At 44.7% G+C, this 27,959-nt stretch overlaps 1 protein-coding gene across 1 annotated transcript in view; it reads right to left on the bottom strand.

Moving 5' to 3' along the window:
- The window catches only part of CHN1 (chimerin 1), a 394,531-nt gene that overhangs the window by 167,805 nt on the left and 198,767 nt on the right, over nucleotides 1-27,959 (bottom strand). The window contains exon 6 of the mRNA XM_086956171.1: nucleotides 15,760-16,048. Coding sequence (XP_086812297.1) covers nucleotides 15,760-16,048 — 289 coding nt within the window. The remainder of the gene's footprint in view (nucleotides 1-15,759; nucleotides 16,049-27,959) is intronic.

The raw sequence follows: 27,959 nt of genomic DNA on the forward strand, positions 1-27,959 counted from the left end.
AGCACCATTGTGTCTTGGTTGGTATTTCTGCCACCCCCCAACGTTGCGCAATATCCCTTTTGGCTACCATCAGTCCCACCGTAGCCCAGAGTTGACCATGTCTAGAGAGATCAGTAGGTTCCCATATATCCAGTAGGCACCGCTTTGGCTCAGGTAGTAATGATATCTCCAGTGTCTGCGAGATTGTTCGTAGTATTTGCTTCCAATATTCCTGAATCTGGGGGCATTCCCATATGGTGTGAAAAAATGTGCCTTCCTCCCCACATCCACGAAGACAATAAGGGTGTTGTGACCTGTGGATGCAATGTAGCATTGTGTAGTACACCCTGTGCAGTATTTTCAGCTGCACAAGTCGCATCTGTGCGGAGATGCCCACCTCCTTAGGTGACGCTGTTGCCTCATTCCACTCATGTTCGTCCAGTTCACAGGTGTCCCCCTCCCATTTCTCCTTTAAAGTGGTCATTGGATCTGGCAAGTTGTTGAGTAGTTTACGGTATGTGAGGGACGTTGCTCGTTCAGTCATGTAATCAGTGAGTAGGCGGTCTTCCAGTGGGGAAGATTCCGGTAGATCTGTGTGTGGGGGCAGAACAGCGAGTAATGCATGTTGTATCTGAATGTATCTGTAGAGCTCTCTTTCACTCAGGCCGTACAGTTCTCTCAGTCTATTGAAAGGTATCACCTCTCCCCTCTCCCAAAGATCTCCCACCGTGGATATCCCTATAGTGTCCCAATGGGAAAATCCCTGGCTATTCCGCATGTTACCTAAGGCTCGAGTATCCCACAGTGAGGTGAGCTTTGTTATTCTCCCCTTCCAGCCCAGAGCAGTTGTCGCTGTATGCCATAGCATCACTGTTAGTCTGGTGGGGCCCACCACTTTATGTATTCTACGTTGGTCATACAACGGGGCCAACATACTGTTAGTACCCAGTTGTGCCCTATCAGCCTGAAAGGCTGGCTCAGTCTGTGGAGTATGGAGCCACTGGTTGATGGGTTTAAGGTGTGCGGCCCAATAATACAGTTTCAGATAAGGCATTGCAATACCTCTGTCGTACCATCCTCTATGTAATTTGGGTTGTGCGATGCGTGCTGGTAAATTACCCCTTAGGAGATTGGAGATCAATGCTGCAACTTTTTGAAAGAATCTTGGGGGCACCTAGTAAGGTGTGTTCTTAAGAACATACAAAAATCGGGGCAGCGCCATAATTTTATATAATGCGGCCCTTCCCAAAAGCGTTAGTGGTAGTCCTGACCAGAACTGGACGTCTTGTTTGAGTCGTTCCAGGTGGGGATTCAGATTCTTGTCCATAAATTCTGTGGGGTCTCTAGTTATCTGGATGCCTAAGTATTTAAAGGAGGAAACTGCTACCCTCAGAGGGCAGTCTGCAGCGAGAGCCGGGACCTGTCCCTTCAACACATACATTTCAGACTTGCTCCAATTTATCGTATGTCCGGATATCCTCCCATGATTATTGCAGAGATGTAATAGGGCCGGCACCCCACTTTCTGGCTCCGTGAGATACACCAGCATATCGTCTGCATAGAGCGACAGCCGGTCCTCCCATCCCTCCTTCCAATGTATGCCCTTCAGCAAGGGTGAGGTTCTAACAAGAGTGGCAAGGGGTTCTAATGAGATCGCAAACAGCAACGGCGAGAGGGGGCACCCTTGTCTCGTGCCCCTCCCTAATGAGAATGCTCGCGAGATATGCCCATTCGCCACCACCTGGGCAACCGGATCGGTGTATAACAATCTAACCCATGCGATGAAGCGGGGTCCAAATCCCAAACGCGACAGCGCCGCAAACAAGTAGTTCCATTCTACAAGGTCAAATGCCATCCTGGCATCAAGGGCCAATATCACTGCTTGGGTTGCGATGGAGTCTGCCCTGGCCAATACTCCGTGCAATCTACGCAGGTTCAATGCCGTATTTCTGTAGGGCATGAATCCAGACTGGTCCGGGTGTATAAGGGACGGCAGATGCGGCAAGAGCCTGGTTGCAAGGAGTTTGGCGAGGATTTTGGCTTCTGCGTTAAGCAGTGAGATGGGGCGGTAGGAGGAGCATTCCTCAGGTGGTTTCCCTGGCTTGGAGATGGCCACTATCGTTGCCATTCTCTGGTATGTCGGAAGTGTACCTTTTTCTAGACAGTCCTTAAACATCCCTAGTAGATGTGTACTGAGGGTTTCAGGTGTTGCTTGGTACCATTCTATAGGTATGCCGTTGGGTCCTAGCGCCTTACACGGGTTTAAGGCTTCAATTGCCAGTTGGATTTCGTCAGCGGTAACGTCTGCCTCTAACTCATTGGACATGTCCGAGGATAACGTTCGGACCTCTATTGGTGCCAACGCTTCTCTGGCCATCTCAGGGGTAATCACATTTTCAGGGGTGTAAACCCCCTCACAGTGGGTTGCGAGCTGATCCACTATGTGCGCTGGGTTCGTGTATACCCTCCATTGACTGTCCCTTAATCGTTGGATTCCCCTGGAACTTCCTTCCCGTTTGTCCAGCCAAGCAAGCATTCTCCCTGCCTTGTCACCCACCTCATAAATCCGATTCTGAGTGTCGGCTATTTGCCCCCTCACTTGGAAGCGCAAATGATCGTTGTGCAACCGCTGCTGAATGTCAAGTGTGTGCAAGGTGGCCGGAGTTGGGTGTTGTTCGTGTGCAACCGTCAAATTTCTCAACGTTAATTCCAGTTTAACTAATTCCTGAATTTGTTCCTTTTTGTGTCTCGTAATTGAGCTTATGGCTTGCCCCAGGACCGCCTTATAGGCTTCCCAAAGTACCTCGGGGGAGCGGACCGAATTAACATTCTCATTGAAGTAGTGTGCCGTTGCTCTTTTGAGAGCCTTGCGAACTTGGGGAATCTTTAGATAGGTGGCGTGTATGGGGTATATGCGTTTGCGGGACCTCTTGGGTGGTGAGTGTGAGAGTGATTGGGGAGTGGTCCTAAATTCCCCGGGGGTGTATTTCTACTGTGTCTATAAGTTGGAGTGCATCTCCCAGTGCCAGGAAGTGGTCGATTCTCGTCATACTGCCGTGTACTGCGGAATGAAACGTGTATTGTTTCAAATTGGGGTGGAGGAGCCTCCACACATCAGTAAGTCCCATGGCTGTCAAGAAACGCTGGATGCGGGGGATCCCTGCCATGGGGGCCAGTGTCGGGAACCTATCAAGTTGTGTATCTAAAATAGCATTGAAGTCCCCCCCAAGAATAACCTCTCCCTCGGGAAGAGTCAGCAGAAAGTCACACAGCTTCGGGAGTTGCACCGAGTGTAGTGCCGGTGGGATATATACTGATACTATGTTAAGAAGCCTACCTTCCCATTGCCCCTGTAAAGCAGCGAAGCAGCCCTGATCATCTATCTTAGTCTGTAGAGGGATAAACCGTGAGGCCTTCCGGAACAGAATACCGGTCCCCCTAGATCCCGACGTGAAGCCCGAATGGACTATCATCCTGTAGCCTCTTCTATCCATGGCTTTGGTAGCCCCCCGTCAGGTGTGTTTCCTGCAATAGTGCAATGGTGGGTTTCTGTCTCTTGAGGGCGGTCAGTACCAGGCCTCGTTTCACCTTATTCCCCAGTCCCTTCACGTTCCAAGTCAGCAACCGTAGGGATGAACTCTGTGTCTCCGAGTCTATTCCCCTTGCCCCAGGGGTCGGATTCTCAGCCATTTGGGGTTATGGGGTCCATGGTGTGATAGAGAGGAGGTGAGTCTTGGGCGTGTGGTACGCACTTGTTCAGTGAAACGCCGAGGGGTCTAACCAAGGAAGTAAACCATCGTCCTCCCCACCAATCATTTAGAAATTCCCATGAAAACATAACATTCTTCTTTGACCGCACATGTGTATTCCCAACTGTGTTAAAACAATCCCTCCCTTGTCCCCCCCCTCCCTGCAACCCTGCCTAACGGACTTTCAACTGCCCGCCCCCCCAACTGAGCAGAGTGCTTAACCCATCCCACAACCAGAGTACTTGCGTGTAGGGGGGAGAGCGTCTCCCCGAGCAGGCGGCATCCCTGCGTGCTTCCGGGGCTTTTTCGCGCCAGTGTCCGTTGCAGCTATCACACAGTGTTTCAATGTTCAGCGAGTACAGTCATTTCAGGTCCTGGAGGTAGAGTCATTCTTCTCCACCAGCCCCGGCAGATCCGAGGGGAGGGGAGCCTATCGCTCCCCCTCGACCTGATGTTTGGGATCCTGCCCTGCTATCGTCTCTGTGACCGTAGTTGGACCTATGCATTCTTCGTGAGTGGTCTGCTGTGCGCCATCCTTCAAGCCAGTCTCGGGCCGTTTCCGGGGAGTCAAAAAACCATACTTTTTTGTCTGCTACTACTCGCAGCCGGGCCGGGAAGAGCATCGAATAGGGCAACTCCTTCTCCCTCAGTGTCTTTTTCATCTCCAGAAATGTCCTTTTTCTAGACACCTCAGCCGTGTAATCCGGGAAGAAGGCAATCCGCGAGTTCTGAATCCGAATGGCAGGTGCTACTCGTGCCGCTTGTAAGATGGCGTCACGGTCTCTGAAGTTAAATAACCTTGCAAGTATTGGTCTTGGCGGACCTCCTGTCTTAGGTTTCCCTCCCGGCACCCTATGTGCCCGTTCTACCGAGAAGAAATTCGAAGTCCCTTCGGCTGGAGCCTGGTTTTGATCAGTTCCTCCACATAGAGGTCCATACCACCCGTGTCTTCCGATTCCGGCACGCCTAAAGTTCGGACGTTGTTGCGTCGTGAGCGTCCTTCTTGGTCATCTAGTTTGTCCCTGAGGAGTTTGTTCCGTTTGCAGTCTTTCCACTGCCGTTTGTAGTTCGGATACATCCTCTACTAAGGATTTGGTGACCACCTCAACCTGCTTGACCCTCTCGTTAATCTTCTGGAGGTCCGCCCATATCAAAGTCACTTCCGTGGCGTCCACCGTCGCCTGCACCTGGGCCAGTGCTGCCAACACGTCCTCTAGCGTGGCCTTCTTTGTACCCTCCGCTTCCATCGTCTTCCCGGTGGGCTTGCGCTGTTCTTGGGGAGGGGTCTGTCTTTCATAAGCAAATTTGTCTAATTTTGCCTGTGCTGTGGCGTGTTTGGGGCCTCTGTTAGACAAGATTCTCTTCTTACCAGCATTTCTGTCCCCTGCAGTTGCTATATGTCAAGGCCAATAGAGGGCCAAGCACGCGCCTACCTGCAGCTGTCCGCGTGGTGATTGCGAAGAGTCCGCCACAGCAGCCGGAGCCAGTGTCCCCCAATGGGTTTTAGTTGTCCGAGCCTGTCTCAGGTGTCAACAGGGGCTCGCGTAGTAGATTACCCCTGCTGAAGGCAGTCGGGGTGGTCCCCCTTCTCACGCTCGAGTGCAAATGTGCTCCGCACTCTCCGATCTCTGTGCTGGCCGATATGACTACTGAGGCGGCAGGCTGAGTCTCCACAGCTGTAGTGCACCGCGATCAGACCATGCAGGGTGCGTTCCAGCCTGCTCTGCTCCGGGTGTCAATGGCTCTCAGACCCGGCGCTTCCCCTCCCCGTCGTTGCTCCGCACACTCTCCTTGCTATCCGTGTCTCTTCTGTAGAGGGGCGGGGGGTATTCCACAACTCACCACCGGCCTGGAGGTCGGCCGCAGCTCGCCCGGATGCTCCCGTTACCCCCGCTGCAGCCGCCGCCGACCTCCGTGTGCTCTCCGGTGCGCCTCTCCGCCTGCAGCATGGAAGATGGAGCTGCTCCGGCACTGTACGCCCAGGAACCCAACGGTCGGGACGGGTCCGGCGCTCAAGATGGTGGAGCCGTCCCCCTGGATCCGGTCGTCTTGTTCTTCCCCGACCGGGCCGATTCTGTTGTCGCGCCGACCTCCGCTGGGCACCGCAGGTCACCACCCCGTCTTCCGGGGCTCAGGATGGTGGTCCGGTAGCGGACAGGCAGGTTATCCGTGAGGCCGGCACTTCCGGTCGGTCTTGCCCACCAAGGCACCACTTCCGGTCGGGTCCGAACCGCTAGCCAGACCGCTGCTTTCTGGAGGACAATAGGCCCCTCCTCTCCCTCGTCTCGCGGGCTGAGTCCGGGTTGATTGCTTGCTGCCTCCGCTTCTGAAACGCTCCACTGGGCGCTACAAGGACTCCAGGCACGGTCCGCCCCTTTGGGCACTGGTAATTTACGGATGGAGATCGCAGATTAATGGGGGAAGCCGCCTTTCCACGGGAGCCTCCCTAAGCTGCGGCCGCCATCGTTGGCTGCTAGCCACGCCCCCCTCACTTCCCTTTTTTAACAATTCCCTTTCATATGGAATCTACAAAGCAATAGTTTGAGTACAATAAATATTCTAAATAAGACCCACGCCAACTTCTTTTCATCTGTTCAGCATGAATCTTTCATCTGTTCAGCATGAATCTATGTAATTTAATCTCATAAACAGGTAAGAGAAATACAGTTTCAGAGGAGCCCTAACACTTTCCCTTCTTTTAACATACTCCCAACTATGACATTATCTTTACTCTAATTCGGACTTATAATGCAACATAACCCTAGCCCGAAGCTTAACCACGAGTCAGAACCCCTCCTTCCCCAGGGGACAGCTGCAGACAGGATTCAGACAGCCTCATTGCCATTGTTGTACCCGCATTGCGCAGATCTTAATTTAATCCAGAAACTTGCCCTAACCCTAATCTTTGCCCAGACTCTAAACCTGAACATAGCCCTAACCCTATTTTCTCCTAACTGTACTTTTATTTGGTTTTCAATTCATAATTGGGTTACTTCTAAACCACTTCTAGATCACTTATCTACTACTACATAAGAAATTACGCACCTTCACTGGTGGAGACAAAATAGCTCAAACTCACAACTAGAATGTTAAGAAGGGTCCTGCATATGTTACAGAGAATTTGGTCGTGGAAAAATTATTAAGGAACTAAAAGTTCTTTGGCACAGCAACATAAGGAAAAAATCCAATGAATACTGAACATGCTGCAAACTATATATGATAAGTTGTAACTGAGCTGAGAAACACTGAACGCCGAAAAAATGAGTTAAAAGAACTTACATGGTAAAAACCCATGTCCAACTGTTCTATCTCAAAGAAACGTCTACATTAGTTGCTCCTACACTCACTAGAAAAAATACATATACATAGAAAGAATAGTAAAAAAAAAAAAAAAGAGTAAATAGGTGACCCAGATAGAACGTACATAATCCAAAAACCTCACGTTGAAAAATACCTAAGAATTTTTGGATGACATTGTGGGGGAAACATTTGATAAAATATGTTTAACAGACCTAAAGGCAAGGTTAAATGCACTGCAGCCTACACAAAATTAGGAGGAACATGCTCTTTATCATAATAAAGAGATCATACAGCCCACAAACAAAGTAACTCAGCTCAAGGACTGTAAAGAAACAATTGTGACCATTCTGATCAAAATGAAAATATACAATGAAAATGTTTTTCTTACTACATATGATAACAATATTGAAGGGCTTAACCCATTCCTTGCCTCCGTCGGCCATTGGCCGAGGGCAGCACTACCTCCCCAGTGCTGCCGTCGGCCAATGGGCGACGTGGCCCCGCCCGCGCATGAAAACGCCCGCACCGCGGAGGAATTACCGCCGCGGTTAAAGAGTTAAGGCAGAAGCTAAACAAACTGTAAATATAATCAGAGAACACAATAATCACTTCAGACGTACCCAACACAATGGATACGACTAGCACAGTAAAGTTGATGGTTTCAAATACATGGAAACTAACTTAGTCCTCTTAAATCAACTCCAAGACCACAATTTCAATGGAGAAAAGGCAAAACCTAGCTCACAGATATGGCTATATATTGGCCTAGAAATGTCCTATGATCTCTTCTCCGTGCCATTTTTCTTCTGTAGACATAGAAAAATGTAAAACTATTAGGAAGGTGTTTTGTGCTGAAGGCACTGCATGGTGAACACCACACACAACAGGAGCTCTCATGGCAAGGGGCTCTTTGGAGAACTTTCTACCAGAAATTGGCAAACTCTAGCCCTATCATGAGGGACTTTTCATAGTTATGTGTTGAGAGGAAGAGCAACGGATATAATAAGATGGTGGTCAAAGTCAAGCTTCAAGGAGAAAAAAAGAAAGTGTTAGTGTCTAGGAAATGTATCCTATATAGAAGTTCCTCTTTCACAAAGTGGGAACAATATGATTCAGAGAAAAATGTAAAGAAAGATATCAGGAAAAGTTACCTCATGAATAGGAAAGAGGTTAACAATGAAACAAAAAAAGGCCTGCACTGACATATAGCCTAAGGACAATGCGTGTTCTCTTCTCTTAAGTTTTAGACTACATGACTGAGATCGATTCTGAATGGTTGGAGGGGTGGATATGGCAAGAGGGAGAGAACACAACTAACTTATGTGCATTGAATTCACCTACCACTCACCATGGAGTGTAGCTTCATAGGAGTACGTCCAGTGGTGAGTACACGCTAATTTATCTGCTAAACCGGTATATGCTGTTACTCATAAAACCCAATTAACAAAACAATGAAACAAAAATATGCATGCTTCAAGAATTCCAGATTTCACATTAAATGCTTTCAAGAAACACATTTCAAAAACACTTTCTCAACATTGGCTGGAACTGACTTATTTCAATGCAGAATATAAACATAACTGGCACTGTCTACTAATTAGGAAAGTGCTGGTATTAAAAATATATATATATATATATATATATATATATATATATATATATATATATATATATATATATATATATATATATATATATATATATATTGTGGTAAACTGTAGTTGATCGTGTACAACTGAAGTAATTTTTTAAACTTGAACAGCCCTCAATGTTATAACATATTGTTGCTGGAGTTAGCAAAAATAACCTCTGTGTTTATGATATGCATAGTTTGAATATTTTGTTACCTCTGTTCAGGTGCAGAGAAAGGTAATTCAAAGTTTAACCACACCAAAGGTCTACATTATTGCTGGACCAAGATTTCTATAGCCACGTATATCATATCTATTAAGGCATGAAAACTCTTCAGTGGTTACTGCAGTTTTATCAGAAGAACAATTTACCACTGCTTTAAGTAAACCCATGTAGTAGTAAATGAAAGGTTCTAGGTTCAGTATGTGCTTTGCAGTACATTTAACCGCTTTGTTTGCTGTTTTCTAACACAACAGGAACATATAAACAAGTTATGGGGAAAACAGCTTAGATATTTAACAACAATGCCACTGGATGGGATCGAACCGAAAATGCCCAGCTAAAGAAACTGAAAGAATTGATAAAAATCAATTACATAACATAGATAATACCCAGTTATATAGGGATCCTCATCTGGGAAAAAATGAAGGCTACAAACAATGGGAAACACGCATAACGGTATTTCCATTGAGGCATGAAGAATGCAGAGAGAGACTAGAGTGAAATGAAGCAAACATATTAGCAATATGAATGTATGTGCAAACATTATTTAGGAAAATATAACTGAGGCCAAAGTTAATACGTTTATGATATCTGAAGATTTTAGATAAAGGACGCCGATTAACACAAGTGAAAACCATCTATATATGATTACCAAATGTCTGAAAGTAAAGCTACTAAGAGCAGGATCATTGATTTGTCAGTGTGGGAGCGCACCGCCACGCAGCCACCCCGCTCCCACACTGCCAAAGTATCACTGTCTGGCAGACAGTCCTTTGGCGGTCCAACGGCGGTGCCTTTGAGAAAGGCACTGCTATGGGAGCACCAAAGCCTGTTCCTGCATGGTATGGACTCTGCAGTCCATGCCATGCAGGAAAAGAGGTGCATGCACACAAGGAGGCATAAAATGCGCTCCCCTGCATGCACCCCCAGGGCCTGAGGCACCGGAGGGTCCTCGTTCCGTCACCTTAAGACATTTCATTGCGTGCTCACTGCCATGAAAAGGCTGGAAGTGAGGAAACTCGTAATATGCTTGGAGGTACCGCAAAAGCTCCACCAGCATATCACTGCCTCACACCGCTGCAGCACTGCAGGCGAACGGCAGTTCCCCAGTAGTTGCAGGAGGCCTGTGGCGGTCCAACTGTCAAACTCATAATAGGGAGGTTGGACCGCTGGTGTGGTAGTAGCAGCCACGCCACCACAGGTTTGGTGGTCCTATGTACCGCCAAAAATCACTCCCTAAATCAGATATTAGAAACTTTGAGCAATCCCTTCCTTTCTTAATGAGGAAAAGCATGAGAGGCGTTTAGCGGACGATTAGATATAGCCATGCTGTAAGGTATGCGAGAAGAAAAAAACTACGGAAGCCTAGCGATACACATTTTGGGGGTTTGGCTATGGTGTGTTAACAATTACGAGATCTTCAAATAAAAATAACTTGTTCCCTGTAACATGGCTCAACGAGCTATTTTAAAGACGCACTGCAAGTACTATTTTGAAACTGCTTGAAGCAGCTGAACAACTAAAAACACATCTGCAATTAAACCATTGCTAATTACAATCATGGATCGCTGCACACAAAACTGAACCCGACCGAAACCTCTGTTTTAGAACTAAAAGCAAGCGTCATCACACGTGCTGTTAGAATCTCTGCCATCATGCTGCCATGAAGGGAAACAAGGCATTGGCGAAAGATCGATTTAGTCCACAGTGTTCATTTTCATTTCATGGAAGAATGCAATTTAACATCTTAGTCACATAACCATAAAAATACATTAAACCGTAAAGGTCAAAAGATCTTCCGCATGCTGCCAATGGTCTAAACAAGAATATTAATGGCATACATGAACTAAACAGAAGCATTCGACTAGTATTTTTAGTGCTCCTGCAACAGTTAATTTTCAACATCGTTCCTCGACGTAAAAATAACCTCAATGCAGCATTTTCTATTCTAGAAATTACTGTCAGAGCACTATATAAATTAAGTTACGTTCTCTTAATGGAAAATGAGTCATCTCCTCTTTACATGCACACTGTTGATTTTAAAATGTGGTATTATGATAACTCTACACCATCATGGTGACAGGTTTAAGATATTGGCAAAGACAGTACGTCTCACTTTTCAGACCGATTGGCTTTTCAAATGGTTTAAGCCGTCTGCAGCATAGCATCACTGTTGGTGTGCAGTATGGCTAATAAACATGAAAATAATGGCCTACAAGTCAGCTGCTCTAATTTGTAGGCGCAAACACTAAGCATGCATGCGCTTACAAAATAATCCAAGCTTTCTTTTCCTTCTGTTTACCGATCCGAGTTGGATTGGTAAACAACAAAATGTATCACCTAGGGCAGAGGTCTTCAAACTTTTGTCGGTTGAGCCCCCCCAGATGAATTGTTTTAGATGTCTGGCCCCCCACCACCTGAAAAATTTCTGGAATCTGGTACACTCCCCCAATTCCTCCTTCTCCGTGAATTCCCTCAGTACCACTCACCAACAATGCACATCAGCTCTCTATAGCACCTTTCTGGCAAACATTGCATTTTTTTTATAGCGCTACTCATAGTTTACTCACACTCAGTTCTTTGATCTGCATGGTACACATTCTTTGTAGCAGGCACGTTAACCCTCTGCGCTGTGTGGGTGGCAGGAGTGCCCATGTGAGTGCATGGTGAGGGATGCAACAGTGTTAGAGTAGTTGCAAACACAGCATACTTCAGAAGCTCACCCGGGTGCGGTGGCACCGTTCGCACAGCCCTAGAGCCGGCGCTGGCTGCAGCAGCCCAGGCTGAGACACGATGGGGGCAAAAAGCCCTTTTAGCTCTATGGGCGATGCGCGCCTGATGGTGGTCCACGGCTCCATGAGACAGCACAGGTCGAAGTGTGGAGGCACTGAGACAGAAGCGCAGACATCACACAAGTAGGACATCACCTTCGAATGTGCAATGCATTGTGGTAATGCCATGTAAACCAATGTTTAGGCCACATTTTACAACAAGAGTCCATGGGTGTTGCTGCCCCTCTGTCCTGTACTGAAGAAGATGTGCAGTAACTAAAAGCAAGACATAAACCAACTGTGTCACTTTTACTCTCCTCCCCTTTTCTCCTAGTATTTCTCCGGTGCAGGCCTTCGGTAATTATACCTGCATTGCCTCCAGCCAGTTGGGTGTAGCCGAGAGGACATTCACCCTTCTGGTCCAGAGTAGGTGCCCGTTGCACTTTATTGGATGACATACTTAAGTATGAAAGTCGTGCGGGTAGAATAAATAGAAAAGGTTATAGAAACCTCAGCCAGAAGCAGTGGAAAGGAAAGAGATCTCTGTGATTGTCTAATTATTCTATTAGAGAAGGCAATTGATTTAACGTTCCGATAAATTTAGAAAACCCTGGGTTTCGGGTAGCACTGTGGACGCCTTCGCAGATTTTATCTCCCTATTTACGTATTGTATTCAGTGATGGTATCTTGTCACCTTTTGGCACTTTAAAGCACTTTAAGATAATGCTAAAATACAAAAAAGTGCAAACTGAGATTGAACTAGGGAAATGTAGACATTCATAGCAGGCAAACCGTGCATGGCGTGTGGAAGGTGGAAGCAGAAGACATACATTGCAGTATAATCAGTGGAACTCCAGGGTGTGGTTTATGTAAAGTGCCCTGCTGGAATTTAAGTGGTTAAAATCTAAAGTCCAAGCTCTCTAGTGCAGAATTCATAATTCTATTATTGGGCACAAACACTGTTTTCTGCAAATTCTGAAGTTATTGCAGCCCTGGAACGAGGCTATAAACAGGCTTTTGATACCACAGGAGATGCCTGTGTAATTTTAAGAGAAACGTCCACTTCGTTCTGGGAAGAGCTAAGAGCTAACCATCCCAGGACAGGTTTAATTCCTAGAGCTGAAATGTTCCTTGCTTTCAGTTTCATAACAGAGGAGACTCTTTGAATTCTACTGCAGCTGAAGCATTTCAGCTCTAGGAATTAAAAGTGTCTGGGAACCATTAGCTCTCCAAAATATACAAAAGCATGGGCACATTGTGCCCCACTGGTTTCCCTTCCCTCCCCCCTACAGCCGTCCGTTACCGCCGAACCCCCGGGCTAATTGGCTGCTGCTCCGGAGGGACAGAGGAAAACAAAGGTAAGAGTTTAGGGTGGAGTGTGTGCCCCACCCTGAGAGGGCGTCGCCCCCTCTCCCACCCCAGGGGGGCAGTGCCCCACCCTGAGAGGGCGTCGCCCCCCCCATCCCTCCAGGGGGGCACTCCCCACTGATTGAAGAACTCTGACTTAGGGGCAGGGAAGAAACAGGAGGGCATGGGAAAGGAACACAGAGGGCAGGTGGAAGCAACAAGTCTTGGTAATTGAATTTGGTGGCAGGTGTCGTGGCCAGGGCTCAAATATTTATTGCAGCTCAGACTCAAACAGCTGAGCAAAGTGGCGGCTGGAGGTGCGACCAGGCAGCGCTGTCACACCGTGATGGTTTACCGCAAAGTAGCCCAGCACCTCCCATAAGTTGACTCCCAGCAGGAAGCGATGTCAGGTCGGGTCCCTGCGGCACCTAAGTGAGTGTATCTGCTGCTAGTAGCACAGCCAGCCGATCGAGTCCCAAGCCTGCGGGAGCAGCGGGCAGGCTGTCAGCTGCCACTCCAGTTTAACACGTTTGTAGGCAGCGCGAACGGCTTCATTGACAGCTGAAGCGCTATGCCTATAATGCGACAATGCATTTCAATGTGGTGATGCGAAGCACCACATTGAAATGCGTTAGTCTAACGCCTGATGCGGAGTACTTGGCAGGACTGCACAGGGTTGTATGGAGAGGGAAGCAAAAGCAGACAGCAGGGAGGGGGTGGCAAAAGAAGCAAACAAAAATAAAGTGCCCAACATGGAGTTAATGCAGTCCTGCCAAGTGTCACGCATCCCGCGTGACGCCAAACATTTCAGTGTGGTGTTCCCGCATCACCGCACTGAAATGCATTGTCACGCATTTTGCCCCTGACTGGCACTCTGCTAACAATGCTGAAACTGGCTGCCTATGCCTACCTGGGCCGGATCGCAGCAGACTTCACTTGCGGGCCGGCTGGCTGGCTGGTGAAGACTAGATTTTAAATTGAAAGCTGCAATGTGTATGGTCGCGCCTCCAGGGTGCTCAGCTGCGCAGGCGGCATATTCAACATTCACAGAGTCAGCTGAGCTGCTGTTTAGACTCACACAGCTAGGGTCGGCTGCGGCGGCATCACGTTACGTGCTGTCACGTGACTGCCGATTTTCCAACAGGATGTCACTAGTAGTAAGGCGGCAATTTAACGCGGGCAGTAATATTTCTAACAGCCTGTGTGCCATCAGTAGTTTGCTGCCCCATCATCACGAGGGACAGGGAGAGCACTCAGCAGAGGTCGGACAGTCACCTGTGCAGAGGGAAGATCTCTAGAAATCTGAGGGCCTCCACAATGCGGCCCGTGCTGAAAGAAGAGATCACCCTCGTCCCATCGCAACTCAGGTCTGACAATTCATGTTGCTTTCCGATTTAACACATTCATAATAATTTAGTTTTAGCAACCTGCCTGAGCCTGCAAGTTAAGTAGAACTGCGCGCTGGTGCCGCCGCGGGTTGGGCTCAGCTGACCTAACTGACATTATGTTTTGTCAAGCAGAGAGGCAGTTATTGTAACAAGTACAATTATCATGGAAGTGGGCATCCTATAAATGACAAAGCTAGAAGAGTGTCTCATCTCAGTGGAAATGTACACACTTACAACTTAGGAACACGAGGTGGAAACCGTATATGATTGTTTTACCTTATTGCATTAGCACCCGATTATGCCCGAGACTGAGTGATGGTTTAATCTCCTAGTTACACTTGCTACGCTAAACTATAAAATTAGCTTTTCGGCTAGCATGCAGTCATGAATGATCAATGAAATCTGAGCAGCTGCAGTGCCTGTCTGCCCTCTGTTACTGAGAACTGCAGTCACACAGTCTCCCCGGTTAGTGCACTTCCAATTCTGGTGTTTTAAGTTTAAAGATCTTCTTAGAATTTCTTGTTGCTCAAATGGGTGTAATTTTGAATATTTATGTTTCCGTCATCTACATTGCTTGATTTTGCTCGTGAGAAAGTGTCACTCATAGTCGCTCAAATGTCACTCATAATTTGACTGAAATTATGAAAATGTCACACACAGCAATTTGAAACCTTGGCAGCTATGTTAATGCTCACGGGAGAGTAGCTCCACCGTCAAAGCTGTGTAAAAGTGAAAGTGTGCCTTACAGCAGTCAAGGACAAAGTTATGAATAATTACATCTTTAGAATGGTATGAAAAGAAATTTGCTGGGGGAAGTGGGTAAACACTGGGGGAACACATATATCCTTATGGAGTGCTTTTAGAAAAAGGAAAAAAAGGTTCCAGAAAAGTAGACCCATGCGGATGGATAAAAGGAGCCAATCAGAGAGTTGGTAAACAGGCTATGCTCCACAGGAGGGATTAGGACCAGATGGACTGGCTAAAACAAATACAACCAATGAATAAAAATAAAGTTAATAGGCGTGACAAAGCAAAAAATAATTGAAAGCAACGAGTGGAGTTGCTTTCCATGTCAGCTATTGACATGTCTCCATTAAGTCTTTGGAAACTAGATAGCTGCCCTGTCTGACAGACTGTAACCTAAAAAAAGCAGGTTAGTTTTTTTAAAAAGTACTTAAAAGCTGCACATTCCTAAAAAATAAACGCACAAATCATAAAAAGGCCTATAAGCCGTTAAAAGGCATGCTATACTGAAGGATACAAAGTAAAGAATACAGCATATATAATATTTTCTACTATAACCCGACCTTTAACTAACCTTCCCAATATTAGTCTAAAGAGGGGCAACATTGTCAGAGGAGGACATCTTACCCTTTTCTCCGCGACCCCTTCTTCTCCTGGACCTTCTTTGCCGTCGGGTGCATCTTTCAACACTGGTGTGTGTTTTTTGTGTGCTGGCTCTCGGTTTAAGGTTGTATAGCCTATGTGTTCATAAATTGGATTTATTGTCATCTTGGCGATATATTCAGCAGCTTTGGTCTCGATATAGAGCGTGATCAATCCGTCAGTCACTAGATCATGAATAGATTCAAACCGCTTCTCCCCAACAAAGTGCTTGCCATCGTAGTAGAGTCGGAAGTTCCTGGTCTGATTTCCAAACCTACATCAAGGAAAAGGGCAAAAACATTTTAAGCAAAGGTACAATGTAGATGTTCATAATCAAGAGCATGAATTGCATAATTCTTCAAAAATATTTTTTGAGCGTGTGCCGAAAGCGGAATGCAGATGCCAACTCTAAAGAAGGGGAGAGCCAATAAATATGGACACTTGAACAGCAACTGGCATTTTTATTTCAGCCCAGGTCTATTTTCAGTTATCTGGCAGTGATATGAAAGCGCATAACAGGTTTCAATATAACGGTTAATTAATTGAACAATCCGGTGTGGTGTTAGAGCTCTGCGCTAAAGATTATTTTGTAGGCATAGGCCAGCCACTGTAGACATGAGTTACAGTGATAACAGCACATGGGTGAATGAATATTCCTTAGTTCTGGCTAGTGGCTGAAGTCTATCTTTTAAGCTCTATACAATTATCCCTCTGTGCAAGTCTTGCTGGGACCAAGTTTTATTGAAAAATTGTGCAACATTTAGAAATAGTCAAATTTTGTTTTGAGCTAGGTTAATCACTATTTGGCCTAACATTTTATTTCTCAAATAAATGTAACATAAACCAGTATATAATATTGATATGATTGAAACAAATTGGGGGAGACTGTGGAAATAACCAAAGTCATTTAAAGTAAGCAAAAAAAGCCACTGTAAGAGACCCTGTCTGCGTGCATTAAACTAGTAAAGACTTGCAGTGTTGTTCACAATCCGACCTCACTAATATATACAGCCTGCCATTACATTTCAACTTTAAAATTCCTGGAAAACGCACAACAATCCATCCACAAACCAAATCACAATTCAAAGTAACCAGCCTAAGGCCTCACACTGTCTCCACATCTTCCGAAATCTGATTCCTCATTATCCCCAACATAGATTCCTTGACACCTGACCATCTTTCCTTTTTGGCGAAACAAATGTGATATCAGCCCAGCACCATCCCTAGTTGGATTCACCCAATCAGTAACGACCCAACTATAACTATACTCTCAAGCAGATTCTCTTCCTCTTGCAAACCAGGAAAAAACAGGCATTTCGACCCACCCCATTTTGAACATACTTCGAAAGGGGAGGCCCTTGAAGAACTCCTTTCATATGCCGACCTTTATGAGCCAGGTTTTTTTGACAGGAGTGAGAGGGTTCCAACATTTGAAGCAAGGGATAGTGAAACAATCATCGACTATATATTTATATCCCCGCACTTCTAGGGAACGTACTTAAGTATAAAGCTATACGTTCCCCTTTTAGTGATCACAACCCAGTGATTTTAGAGCTGGACAAGGGTTTTTGTTCCAAGGATATTAAACCTACTCTGAATGGGACTTTTTCCGTGGCTCCTAAAGATCAAGGGAGGAAACTAAAATGGGCTAAAGTAGTCACTGTTGACTTCCTGGATAGTCTAAGTTTGAAAGTCAAAGATGACATCAGGAAATGTGCAGACTGCTCTACTCCGGAAATGGGTAACTATCCTAGCCTTTGAAGCTATCTGTAGACAGGTTGCTACAGACTTAACCATTACCTCAAGGCCTAAAGTAATACAGGTAAAAAGATGGTTTGATTCAAAATGCTGCAGGGCCCATCAAAATCTAGTAAAATCCCTGAAAATTGTTCCTCGGGATAAGGCCCTTATAGCTAGTCTTAGAAAAGAATATAAACTAACTATACAGACCAGAAAAAAATGAAATTAAAACGGAGGCATGGGAAGCTTTAATGTCTGTAGAGGTCCTCAAGGATAGCTCAAAGTTTTGGGCAATTGTTAATAGCCCATTGCTTATGGGGGAAGAAAATGGCCTACTTGATATTAATATCCCAGAGGATAAGTGGTTGACTCACTTCGAAGGTATTTATGCAAGTAATGAGGTGTTTGAACCCTTTAAGGCCCCTGCTAGTAACCCTTCCTTACCTGCACTAGTTTTTAAGGAAAAGGATGTTAAGAGGGCAATAAAAGAATGCGCAAGTAAGAAGGCTCCCGGACCAGATGGTGTCCCAACGGATCTTTATAAGGGTAACGTTGAACTTTGGACCAATATTTTAACTAACGTTTTTAATGCTAGTGCGTTCAGGGGTTCCCGGTCTCATGGTCCCAATCGATTATTATTCCTGTTTTTAAAAAGGGGCAGAGAGGTGACCCGAGGTGTTACAGGCCTATTTCTCTAATAGACTCTGCTGTTAATATTCTAGGCAAAGTAATCCTGAATAAGGTTTCACACTGGGTGACAGAAAAAGGAATCCTGTGGGACCTTCAATATGGATTCAGAATAGGCAGAAGCACAATGGATCAGTGCCTAAACCTGTATTTATTAATAAATAAGTATACCATAGCTTCTAAAGGATCCATGTATTTGGGCTTTATGGATCTATCCACGGCTTTCGATCTGGTTAACAGATCGAGGCTGTGGACCATTTTGCTTGACCTGGGGATAGACCCCCGCTTGGTAGATTTTTTAGCGGATCTGCACCAGGATTTGTTCGAAGTAGTGAGGGTGACCCATGAGGGCAAATGCACACAACACTCGGGCAGAGGGGTTCGACAAGGGTGCATCCTGGCCCTTTACTTTTTACACTATATATTAATAGTATAGATAAAACCCTAGGCAAAGCTAGTTTGGACGTATCGGGTGTAGGGAACAGTTCCATCCCGGTTCTCCTATACGCGGACGACGCCGTCCTACTAGCCCGCACCCCACTAGGCCTTCAGAGACTACTGAACTATTTTGGGGAGTTCATGAGTTCCCTGGACCTGTTATTGCTAAATCACATGTCCTGACCTTGTGACCACGTAAAAATAAGGTTAGAACCTTTTATTGCAAAGGGGCGGAGGTCACAAGAGTTAAGGTTTTTACTTACCTTGGGGTCCTGTTTGATGACAGATGCTCGTGGGTCCCCCAGTTTTTAGCAAAAAGAAATAGCGTAGGTAGGTCCTCATCTGCCATATTGTTTTGTTCATCGATTGGGTGGTAAGCCATGTGAGGCTGTTCTCGCTATCTATAAGGCGAAATGATTAGCAATAGCGACATATGGGGCAGCAATATGGGGGTACAAGCAAGTGGAGGGGGTACAGAAGGTTGAAAATCATTTTTTTCGTTCACTTCTCTCTATCCCCCAATCAACCCCAACCTTCGCCATACATCAGGAGCTGGGGATGGGATATGTTTCCAACCTGATGAGTATGGCTCCGCTAACTTGTTGGATAAAAACATGGCTGAACCCCGAACTTACACTGAATCGCCAGATTTTAAAAGTTTGTATTATTTTAGATAGAGCAACCGATATACCTTGGCTCTCTTATATTAAGGAAATGTTTTCAAAACTAGGGCGCCCAGAAATGTATGATAAACCGGAAGGAGTCACCAAAGGTGATATTAGTTGGGTCAAAATACATTTCCAGAGTTTAAGGTCACAGGAACGTGAGAGCGAGGAATTAAAAAAACCTTTGGTTAGGGCTCATTTTTTATTAATTGCATCCCCATTGATTGAGCCTTACCTAAAGCTAGTAACTAAGCCTTTCCATCGCTGGTTATTGACAAGATTTCGCTTTAATCTGATCCATTTTACACTGGGAAATTTTCATGGCTGGAGTAAATCAGAGGACGCAGCACTTTGTGAGTGTGACCACAGTTCATTTCAAGATACTGTGCACTTCATATTATTTTGTGATTTGTACTCGGATATTAGAAAGAAGTTTATTAGCCCACTTTTACGAGGGAAGGGGTTTCTACAAGTCAAACCTGCTCTAATGTATTTTCAATTATTAGATATCCCATGGAATATTTGTAATATTGCAAATTTTTTGGTAGCTGCTGCCCGCATGAGAAAAATAAGATGTCCAGCAATGATTGTAACATGAATTTTATTGTATTTTTTTCCGAGCAAAACAATAACAGAATATGGAATTAGTGTAATATGAGATTGTTTTTAAAATAGGTTGTGTCACCCAATTGTATTTTAATGTTATGTGAATTTGTTTGATGAGCTTTTATGATTTTAATTAATTGAATAAAGTGGTTTGACTGACTGACTACCCCAGAACCTACTACACTCCTAGACACACCTACCACATCTCTTCTCCCACCAGTATGCATTCCCACTTCCCCAGCATCCATGTCAATGAAGTGCCCAACACTCTACTCATTCCCCCCTCCAGCCCCTTGTCCCCCTTGCCTACTTCCGACCTCACATCTATCCGAGCCAAACCTCCCCAACTCATTCCCCTGTCTACTTCAACTACCGTCCCAAACACTTTGGACAAGATTATGTCCACCCTTCTCCAAATTAAAGATGAACTTCATACTCTCATAGACTTTAGCTCGAAACAACCCTGGCACCCCGCACCCCCCAGAACCCCCTCACCTAATAAGCCCAGCACCCACCCTCCACTCTCATACAATCATAATCCTCCTTACTGGACCTCCATTCCCTCCCGTGATTCCCCCACCCATCCTCTGCAGAGCCTCAACCCACTTTCGGCGTACGACATACGCTCCCTCATTCACTCCTATGATCTCACACTCTCGGCCCACACAGTCTCCAAACACCTTCCCATCCCCACTATCCTCCCCAACCCCCATAGGTCTTCCACACAGTTTGATAGAGGTATTGTTACCAATAATCTGAAAAATGTCACACTCACTCCTGACCCTTTCTCCTCCCTTATCACTCCCCGGCTTAAATGCTCACTTTTGAACTGTAGATCGGCCCCTAGACATGCACAAGACATTGCCGACCTCATTATCGCACACGACCTAGACTTGACCGTACTCACCGAAACCTGGTTAACAGAATCTTCCTCGCCACTCATTGACATTCTAGTTCCCCTTCACTACCACATCATCAGATTGGATAGGATTGGCAAAATAGGGGGTGGATTCGGATGTATTTACCGGAGCAACCTCTCAGTAATGAGAGCCATATCCCCTATTTTCTCCTCCTGTGAACACCTTTGCCTTGACATCAACAGCGAAGGCAATCCTGTATGCTCCCTACACATTATCTACCACCCTCCAGGAGACAACCTCACCTTCACTGAACACCTCATGGACTTGGTCACAACGAACTCTGGACGACAAAACACACAAATATTCCTTGGTGACTTCAACCTCCTTTGGAATGATCACAATGACTTTGTGGTCATCAGTCTCAAAAATGTCCTCAGCGCCCTGGACCTCACCAAAATTTGCAACAGCCCTACACCTGATAAAGGCTCTATCCTGGATTTAATCATTTCCAAAGGCGACTCCATACAACTCGAGTCAATCCAACCCTGTGATTGGTCTGACCACCACATTATCACATTCTACATCACTGAAAAAGTGAAATCCAACCCGGTTCAATCCACCAGATCTAAGGTCTGGGAGAGAGACTTGAAGAAGCTCAATCCTAACTCACTACCCTCCCCCAGCTACAATCTTCTCCTACCCCCTACCGGCACTACCGACGTACAGGTTCTCACCGACCACTACCTCAAACTCTATTATCAACGAAGTTGCCCCCCTTCAGTTAAAGAGAGTTTCCTCTAAGAATTCTAAACCATGGTACGATGGGCTGCTTAATGAAGATAGACGAGCCATGAGACTGGCGGAACGCAACTGGAGATCAGTCCCCTCAGCTATGCACCTCAAAACACTAAAGAAAAAAAGAAACGCATACTTTAGAAAAATCAAACGTTCAAAGGCATCCTTCTTCAGCCACCAACTTGACCAGGCAAGAAACCGACCAAAAAAGCTGTTCGAGTTATTCAAGACTCAATCCAGGGATGGACCTCAAAGACAACATAACACCTCTAGTACTCTACCGTCCTGTGAAGAATTCTCTTCTTTCTTTAATCTAAAGACAGACACGATCAAGAAAGATCTCCTCTCTGATCTAAGACTTTATTCTAACCCCCACAGCAAAACGCCCCTTGATCTAAAAAACAATGCATCGTGGGCATCTTTCGAAACTTACTCTGAAGACACTATTGGCAATATTCTAAGTACACTGAAGCCCTCCAATCACCTGACTGATCCTCTACCCGCTAACGCTGTAAAGGACTTTATCCCGTTGCTCCTCCCGCTTTGGACCAAAATCATTAATAGCTCTGTGCAACAAGGATGCATCCCGGACTCCCTCAAAGTAGGACAGGTATCGCCCATACTAAAGAAACCTAAAGCGGACCCCACCGAGTTGATCAACTATCGTCCTATCACCAATATCCCTATTTTGGCCAAACTCTTAGAAAAATGTGTACACCTCCAGCTGACAAAACACATCGAGCACTTTCACCTCCTCAATTCACACCAATCAGGCTTCCGAGCAGGCCACAGCCCGGAATCAGCTATGACACACATAATTGATGACGCACTTCAAATTCTTGATCAGTACGGTATTTGCCTCATCATCCTTCTCGACCTCTCATCAGCCTTTGATACGGTCAAACACGAGAACCTACTCGATCTGCTGAGTCTCAGAATGGGTATATCAGGGACAGTACTCAAATGGTTCACCTCCTTTCTGCATAACCAGACTCAGAAATTCAAGATTAACAATACTATGTCTACACCAGTTCCTGTAACACTAGGTGTCCCAAAAGGATCCTCCCTATCCCCTACTCTGTTCAATCTAGTCATGGAACCACTCACTGCACTGCTTCAAGCATCTAATGTACAATTTCACATGTACGCAGACGATACCCAGCTCTATCTGAAAATACACACCCTTGAAGACATCAAACTTCTCAACACAACGCTTAGGAACGCACAGACTTAGCTAGCAGAGAATCATCTCAAACGTAATGCCCTAAAAACGAAATTCCTTCTAATAGCTCCTCCCTCCAAAGTCCCCATCACTCAGTCCTGGCTTAACCATCTCACTGCACTTAATGTTCAGCCTACTATTGTAGATTCTGCGAAATCTTTAGGCATAACCCTCAAATGCAAATCTCAATATGCATCACCATATCAGCAATGCTACGAAAAGGAGCTAATTTCCAAATCAACACATTGAGGAAGCTGAAACCTTTCCTCCCTGCAAATGACTTCAGAACTGCAGTCCAAACCCTAGTAATCCCTCGAGTGGATTATGGAAGTGTTGCCCTCTGTGGCCTTCCCTTATCGACTACCGCACCATTAAAAGCCTCTATTAATGCTGTAGCCAAACTTATCACGGGCTCAAAAAAACGGTCACACATCTCGTGCGACTTAAGATCCCTGAACTGGCTTCCATACGAAGTTAGAATACACCTGAAAATCGCATGCATGACTCACAAGACTATACACCACAACTCACCCAGCTACCTCGCTCAGAAACTGACAATTTCAGGTGGCTCAAGAGCTACAAGAAGCGCAGAAAACCTTCTTTTGAAGCCCCAAAGATTCCACAAGAAAAATACATATAAATGCTCCTTCTCTGGGATGGCGCCCAGGATCTGGAATGCCCTTCCTCCAGAAATAAGACTTATCTCATCCACGGCATCCTTCAAAAAAGAAGTAAAATCGCTCCTCTTAGCTAAATTCACATGAATTTAGACTTATGTGCTCTCGTTCTCATTATGTCTCGTCCAAAAACTATGTACAGTTGACCACCTATACACCGCTGCTACCTTACCTTGTTTACATCTATTTAACCTGTTTGCTCATCTTAGCATGATTTATTTGTTAAATTTTTATTCCTTTATCTGTGTACAGTTGACCACCTTTACACCGCGGCTACCTCACCTTGTTGTCATTTGTTTAACTTGTCTGCTTACCTTGGCATTATATATTTGTTGAAATTCTTTATCTGTTTATCCCATCTGTATGTAAAGCGCTCTGATATCCGCAAGGATCTTGTTCGCGCTCTATAAAACCTTCAAAATAAATAAATAAAATGAAGTCCCTCTCCTCCAAGCACTGCTAGCTTAAACGTCACACCAGGGCTGCCAGTAACTCTTCTTAGTTGATGGTGCTGATTTACATTTGTAGCTAGTTCAAGAACACTCATTCACTCAATTCTCACAACTCTGGTGACATTTTGGTCTTCAGTGCTTCTGCTCCCAGTGTATTGAATCTCTGCTACTGGGGACGAGACAAACTAGCCGCTATGTCCCTGTCGACACCCAGTACGTCATGCCCTAAACAGCACATTAAAATGCAGACAACATAACCTGAAAATCCATATACGTTTCAGCACTCTTTTCTCTTTAGATTATTTAACTTACGCTACTGCAGACACTATCTCATTGACAACAATAAATGCTGTTTTCTGATCATTCAAATTTTCACCTCCCAATACCACTGCCATAACCAAGAGGAAAAAATCCCAAAACACAATGCTTTTCCCTTGCTTTAATCTCCCCATCCCAAAGAATCCATAACATCCCGCACCAGACACATACAAAAAGATCTGAACCTGACAACAATGTCATCCTTCAGAAACCACATCGGAGCTCCCTGTAAATGCTTAAGAAATTACACTTATTCCTTCAAATCTGCTCTCAGCCCAATGTTAAACCTCACCCTGGGATGTGGCAACAAAGCCCCAACATATTGAAAAACCGAACTTTCAGCAGCAAGTTCTTAATACAGTCGGCACCCCACAAGCAAATGAGCAGTAAGTAGCACCTAAAATTACCTCAGGTCTAACATTTTTGCAATTTCTGCCTTGCTCACCAATCCCAACAACTCATCAACTTTTATCTTCAGCTGCCATCCACACTGTTTACAATTCCACCACAAACAAGGCAAAACAGAAGTAATATATCCATCTTCTTGGGGATCAACAGAGCTCCCAAACTCATTCATTTAACAGAAACCCAACCTTCTCTCTCCAGATAAAAGGACATTGCTAAATAAGAGTAACCAGTACCCAGAGTACCACTTCATAAAGGTATAAAACAGCTCAGTGATGGCACATGAAGTTCCACAACCCATGGGCAATTCTTTAGCAACAAAATTAGCTCCTTGAAAATGAATTATCAAAGAAAAATCATTGTGGTGTACCAGCAGCAATCTGAAAACAGGCTTTATATCATATGTTGCCAATTCTGTCTCCACACACACTGCCTCACTGATCTAATGACACCCACCTAAGCATATTTTACAGAAGTATCAATCTGTGAAACAGAATCACTGACTGTCCTAGTAGAGGAGACAATGGATGAATAAAGCTGCATTCTTCAGCAACCAATCGCAAGAGTTAAGCAATCAGATTAGGCAAAGGCCAATTATAAAACGGGTCTGCAACTCTCCCTACCCGAGCCTCTATATATTTCCTATTTTGGTCCAGCTCAGCTCGAAACCTGGGGTGTCCTCTTACATTCATTCAATCATTCAAATGTGACTTTATTTGGTTTTTCACAACCTTAAAGTATACATATAAAATAACCATGATTATAAAAAACAAAATAAAATTACATAAATCATCAAAACTTTACAGTTCCTAAAACACGATCGCTTTCTAGATTCAAAATTTGATCCGTTTCAATTTTTGATAGTAATGTCTCTACAAGAGTCATAAATTTTACTCCACGGCATATTAGAATGTTCGAAGATGCACCCAACCAACTTGTGACCGCCTGCCTATAGGTACGAATTCCTAAGACGTTTAGAACTGATTTCAGCATAGTTCTTCTTTCGGCTTTTAGGGTCTCGCAAGTGCACAATAGATGATACAGACTTTCTGTGTGGTACCCACAGAGGCAGCATGTCTTTTCTTTCTTTGTTACTTTCCAGGTTGGCATTAGGTCCATTGAGCAATGATCGCCCAGTCTATATGCCATGAATTTCTTTTTAAGCGATAGCCGGAAATGAGCTTCTAGATAAAATCGAGGTTCTAGTCTTTTATATGAGTTAATTACTGTCCAGGCATGTCGGCGGTTAGCCAAGGTTCCTCTACCAGGGATAGTGACTTTGCATTTAATTTACAAATTTTGTTGAATGATGCTCGTTCCAACTGACTATTCCAAACTTCCTCAATGTTTAGTTCTTCGAGGGCAATTCGCAAATAGGTACCTCAGGTGTTAAGTTCTTTTTCCTCGTATTGTTTCTTGATCTCTAGCCAACATAGGTTGTTTAGTGTACCTATTTCCGATGCTCTAAGTTTCCAGCACCATTTTGCAAAGATAGCTTTCCTCTGGTAGACTTGGTTTTGTAGACCGAATTCCAGGCGTATTTGTGCTGGGGATGCTCCTTTGAATAGATTAAACACAGATTTGTATACTCTTATCTGTAATTTATTTAATATGTCGATTTCATTCCCGTGCCATATTTCTAACCCTTGAGCTGCCATTACTTTTAAAATGTGTCCGTATGAGGGGCATTGTAGTTTCTTTTGGAGCAGTTTATAAGCAAAAATAAGTGATTGTGCTTTGGCCGTGATATCACGCTTTTGGTCCACCATGGACATATTTCTGCACAGTTTAATGCCCAAATATTTATATGTGGGTATCTCCTCGATTTGAGTAGTCTTGCGTACCATTTAAAAGATCCTCGGCTTGGGCCCGCTAATCTCACGACCTTTGTTTTTTTATCGTTAAGTTCCAAACCTACTAGGTCGAAGTAGTCCATTAATTTATTTATGAACCGCTGCAGGCCAATCGGTTTGTGACTTAAGACCACAATGTCATCTGCATATTGTAGAAACTGAATTGATTCGTTTCCCAGTTTTGGTGGATGACCATTTACCTGTTGAAGGTGGCTATTTAAATCGGCTAAGTATATGTTAAAGAGACTTGGGGAGAGTACACAGCCTTGTTTTAAGCCATTTCTTTTGTGTATTTGTGATGATATTATTCTTCCATCTCCCAGTTTTACTTTAGCCCATGTTCCACTGTATAAGGCCTTTATTATATCAGTAAGCTTCTGTGGGAGTCCCCAAGCTTCTAACTTTTTCCATAACCGATCTCTTGGTACTCTATCGAACGCTGATTTTAGATCGATATAGCATGCCAGTAATCCTACCTTCTTTTTTACAGCTCTTTCTGTTAACAGCGCCAAAACTGAAAGATTTGTAGTGCATCCCATACCTTCCCTAAAACCTGTTTGGAACTTCGGGACTATTTTGTTTATATTTATCCATTCCTGAAGATGCCGTAATAAACATGATGAGAAGAGTTTTGCCTCTACATAAATGAGGGCTATCAGCCTGAAATTCCCGAGTTCCATTCTACTCCCGTTTTTGTAAATAGGGTGGAAGATGTTGCCATACCAGGATCCTGGTATCTTTTTGTCACTGAATAGTTGATTGAAAGGTGGGGTAAGGTAATTTGCCCAAAACTCAGGATCTTGTTTAAATATGGCATTTGGAAGCCCGTTGGGGCCTGCTGCTCCTTCGGCTTTTAGTTTTTTTATCAACAAATTTGTTTGTTTCACTGTTGTTAATGGTGTTTCTTTTTCCCATTTGTCTGTTACGTGCGTAGTTTCTATCTTTCCCGAAGCTGTTCCCTTAGTTAGATCATTTCTTACTTCTGTACACCAGATATTCGGTGTGTGGGTATTGTATAGGGTGTCTATGTATTGTAACCATGATGTTTCACTTATTCCTATGTTTTGCTGCGCCCCAGTTGCTTTTGATAGATTGTTAATCAAGCTCCAGAATTCACTGCTATTTGGTAATTTGCTTGTCCTTAGCAGGTCTACCCATATTTTCTCTATGTGTAGCCTTTTTGCCTTTCCACATGCATCTTTGTATTCTTTTCGCAGTTTCTGTATCCCGTTGTTCACTATGTCTTTTCCCTGCCTATTTATTGCTGCCTTTTGTCTTAATTTTCTTGCAATATCCCTTTTTTTGTCTCTTAGATTTGAGGTGTACCATGGCTGTTTATAGATGTCATATGTAGGATTTACTACTGCTTTTGCGGGGAATCTTTCTAGCAAATGTGTGTGTAGGTTCTCCCAATTTTTTGCGAGATTGTGGGGTTCCAGGGCCGCTATGGTTTCTGCTAATGTGTAC

This window comes from Lissotriton vulgaris, chromosome 2_1, assembly GCF_964263255.1.
Source record: "Lissotriton vulgaris chromosome 2_1, aLisVul1.2, whole genome shotgun sequence".
In the NCBI taxonomy this organism is placed as follows: domain Eukaryota; kingdom Metazoa; phylum Chordata; class Amphibia; order Caudata; family Salamandridae; genus Lissotriton; species Lissotriton vulgaris.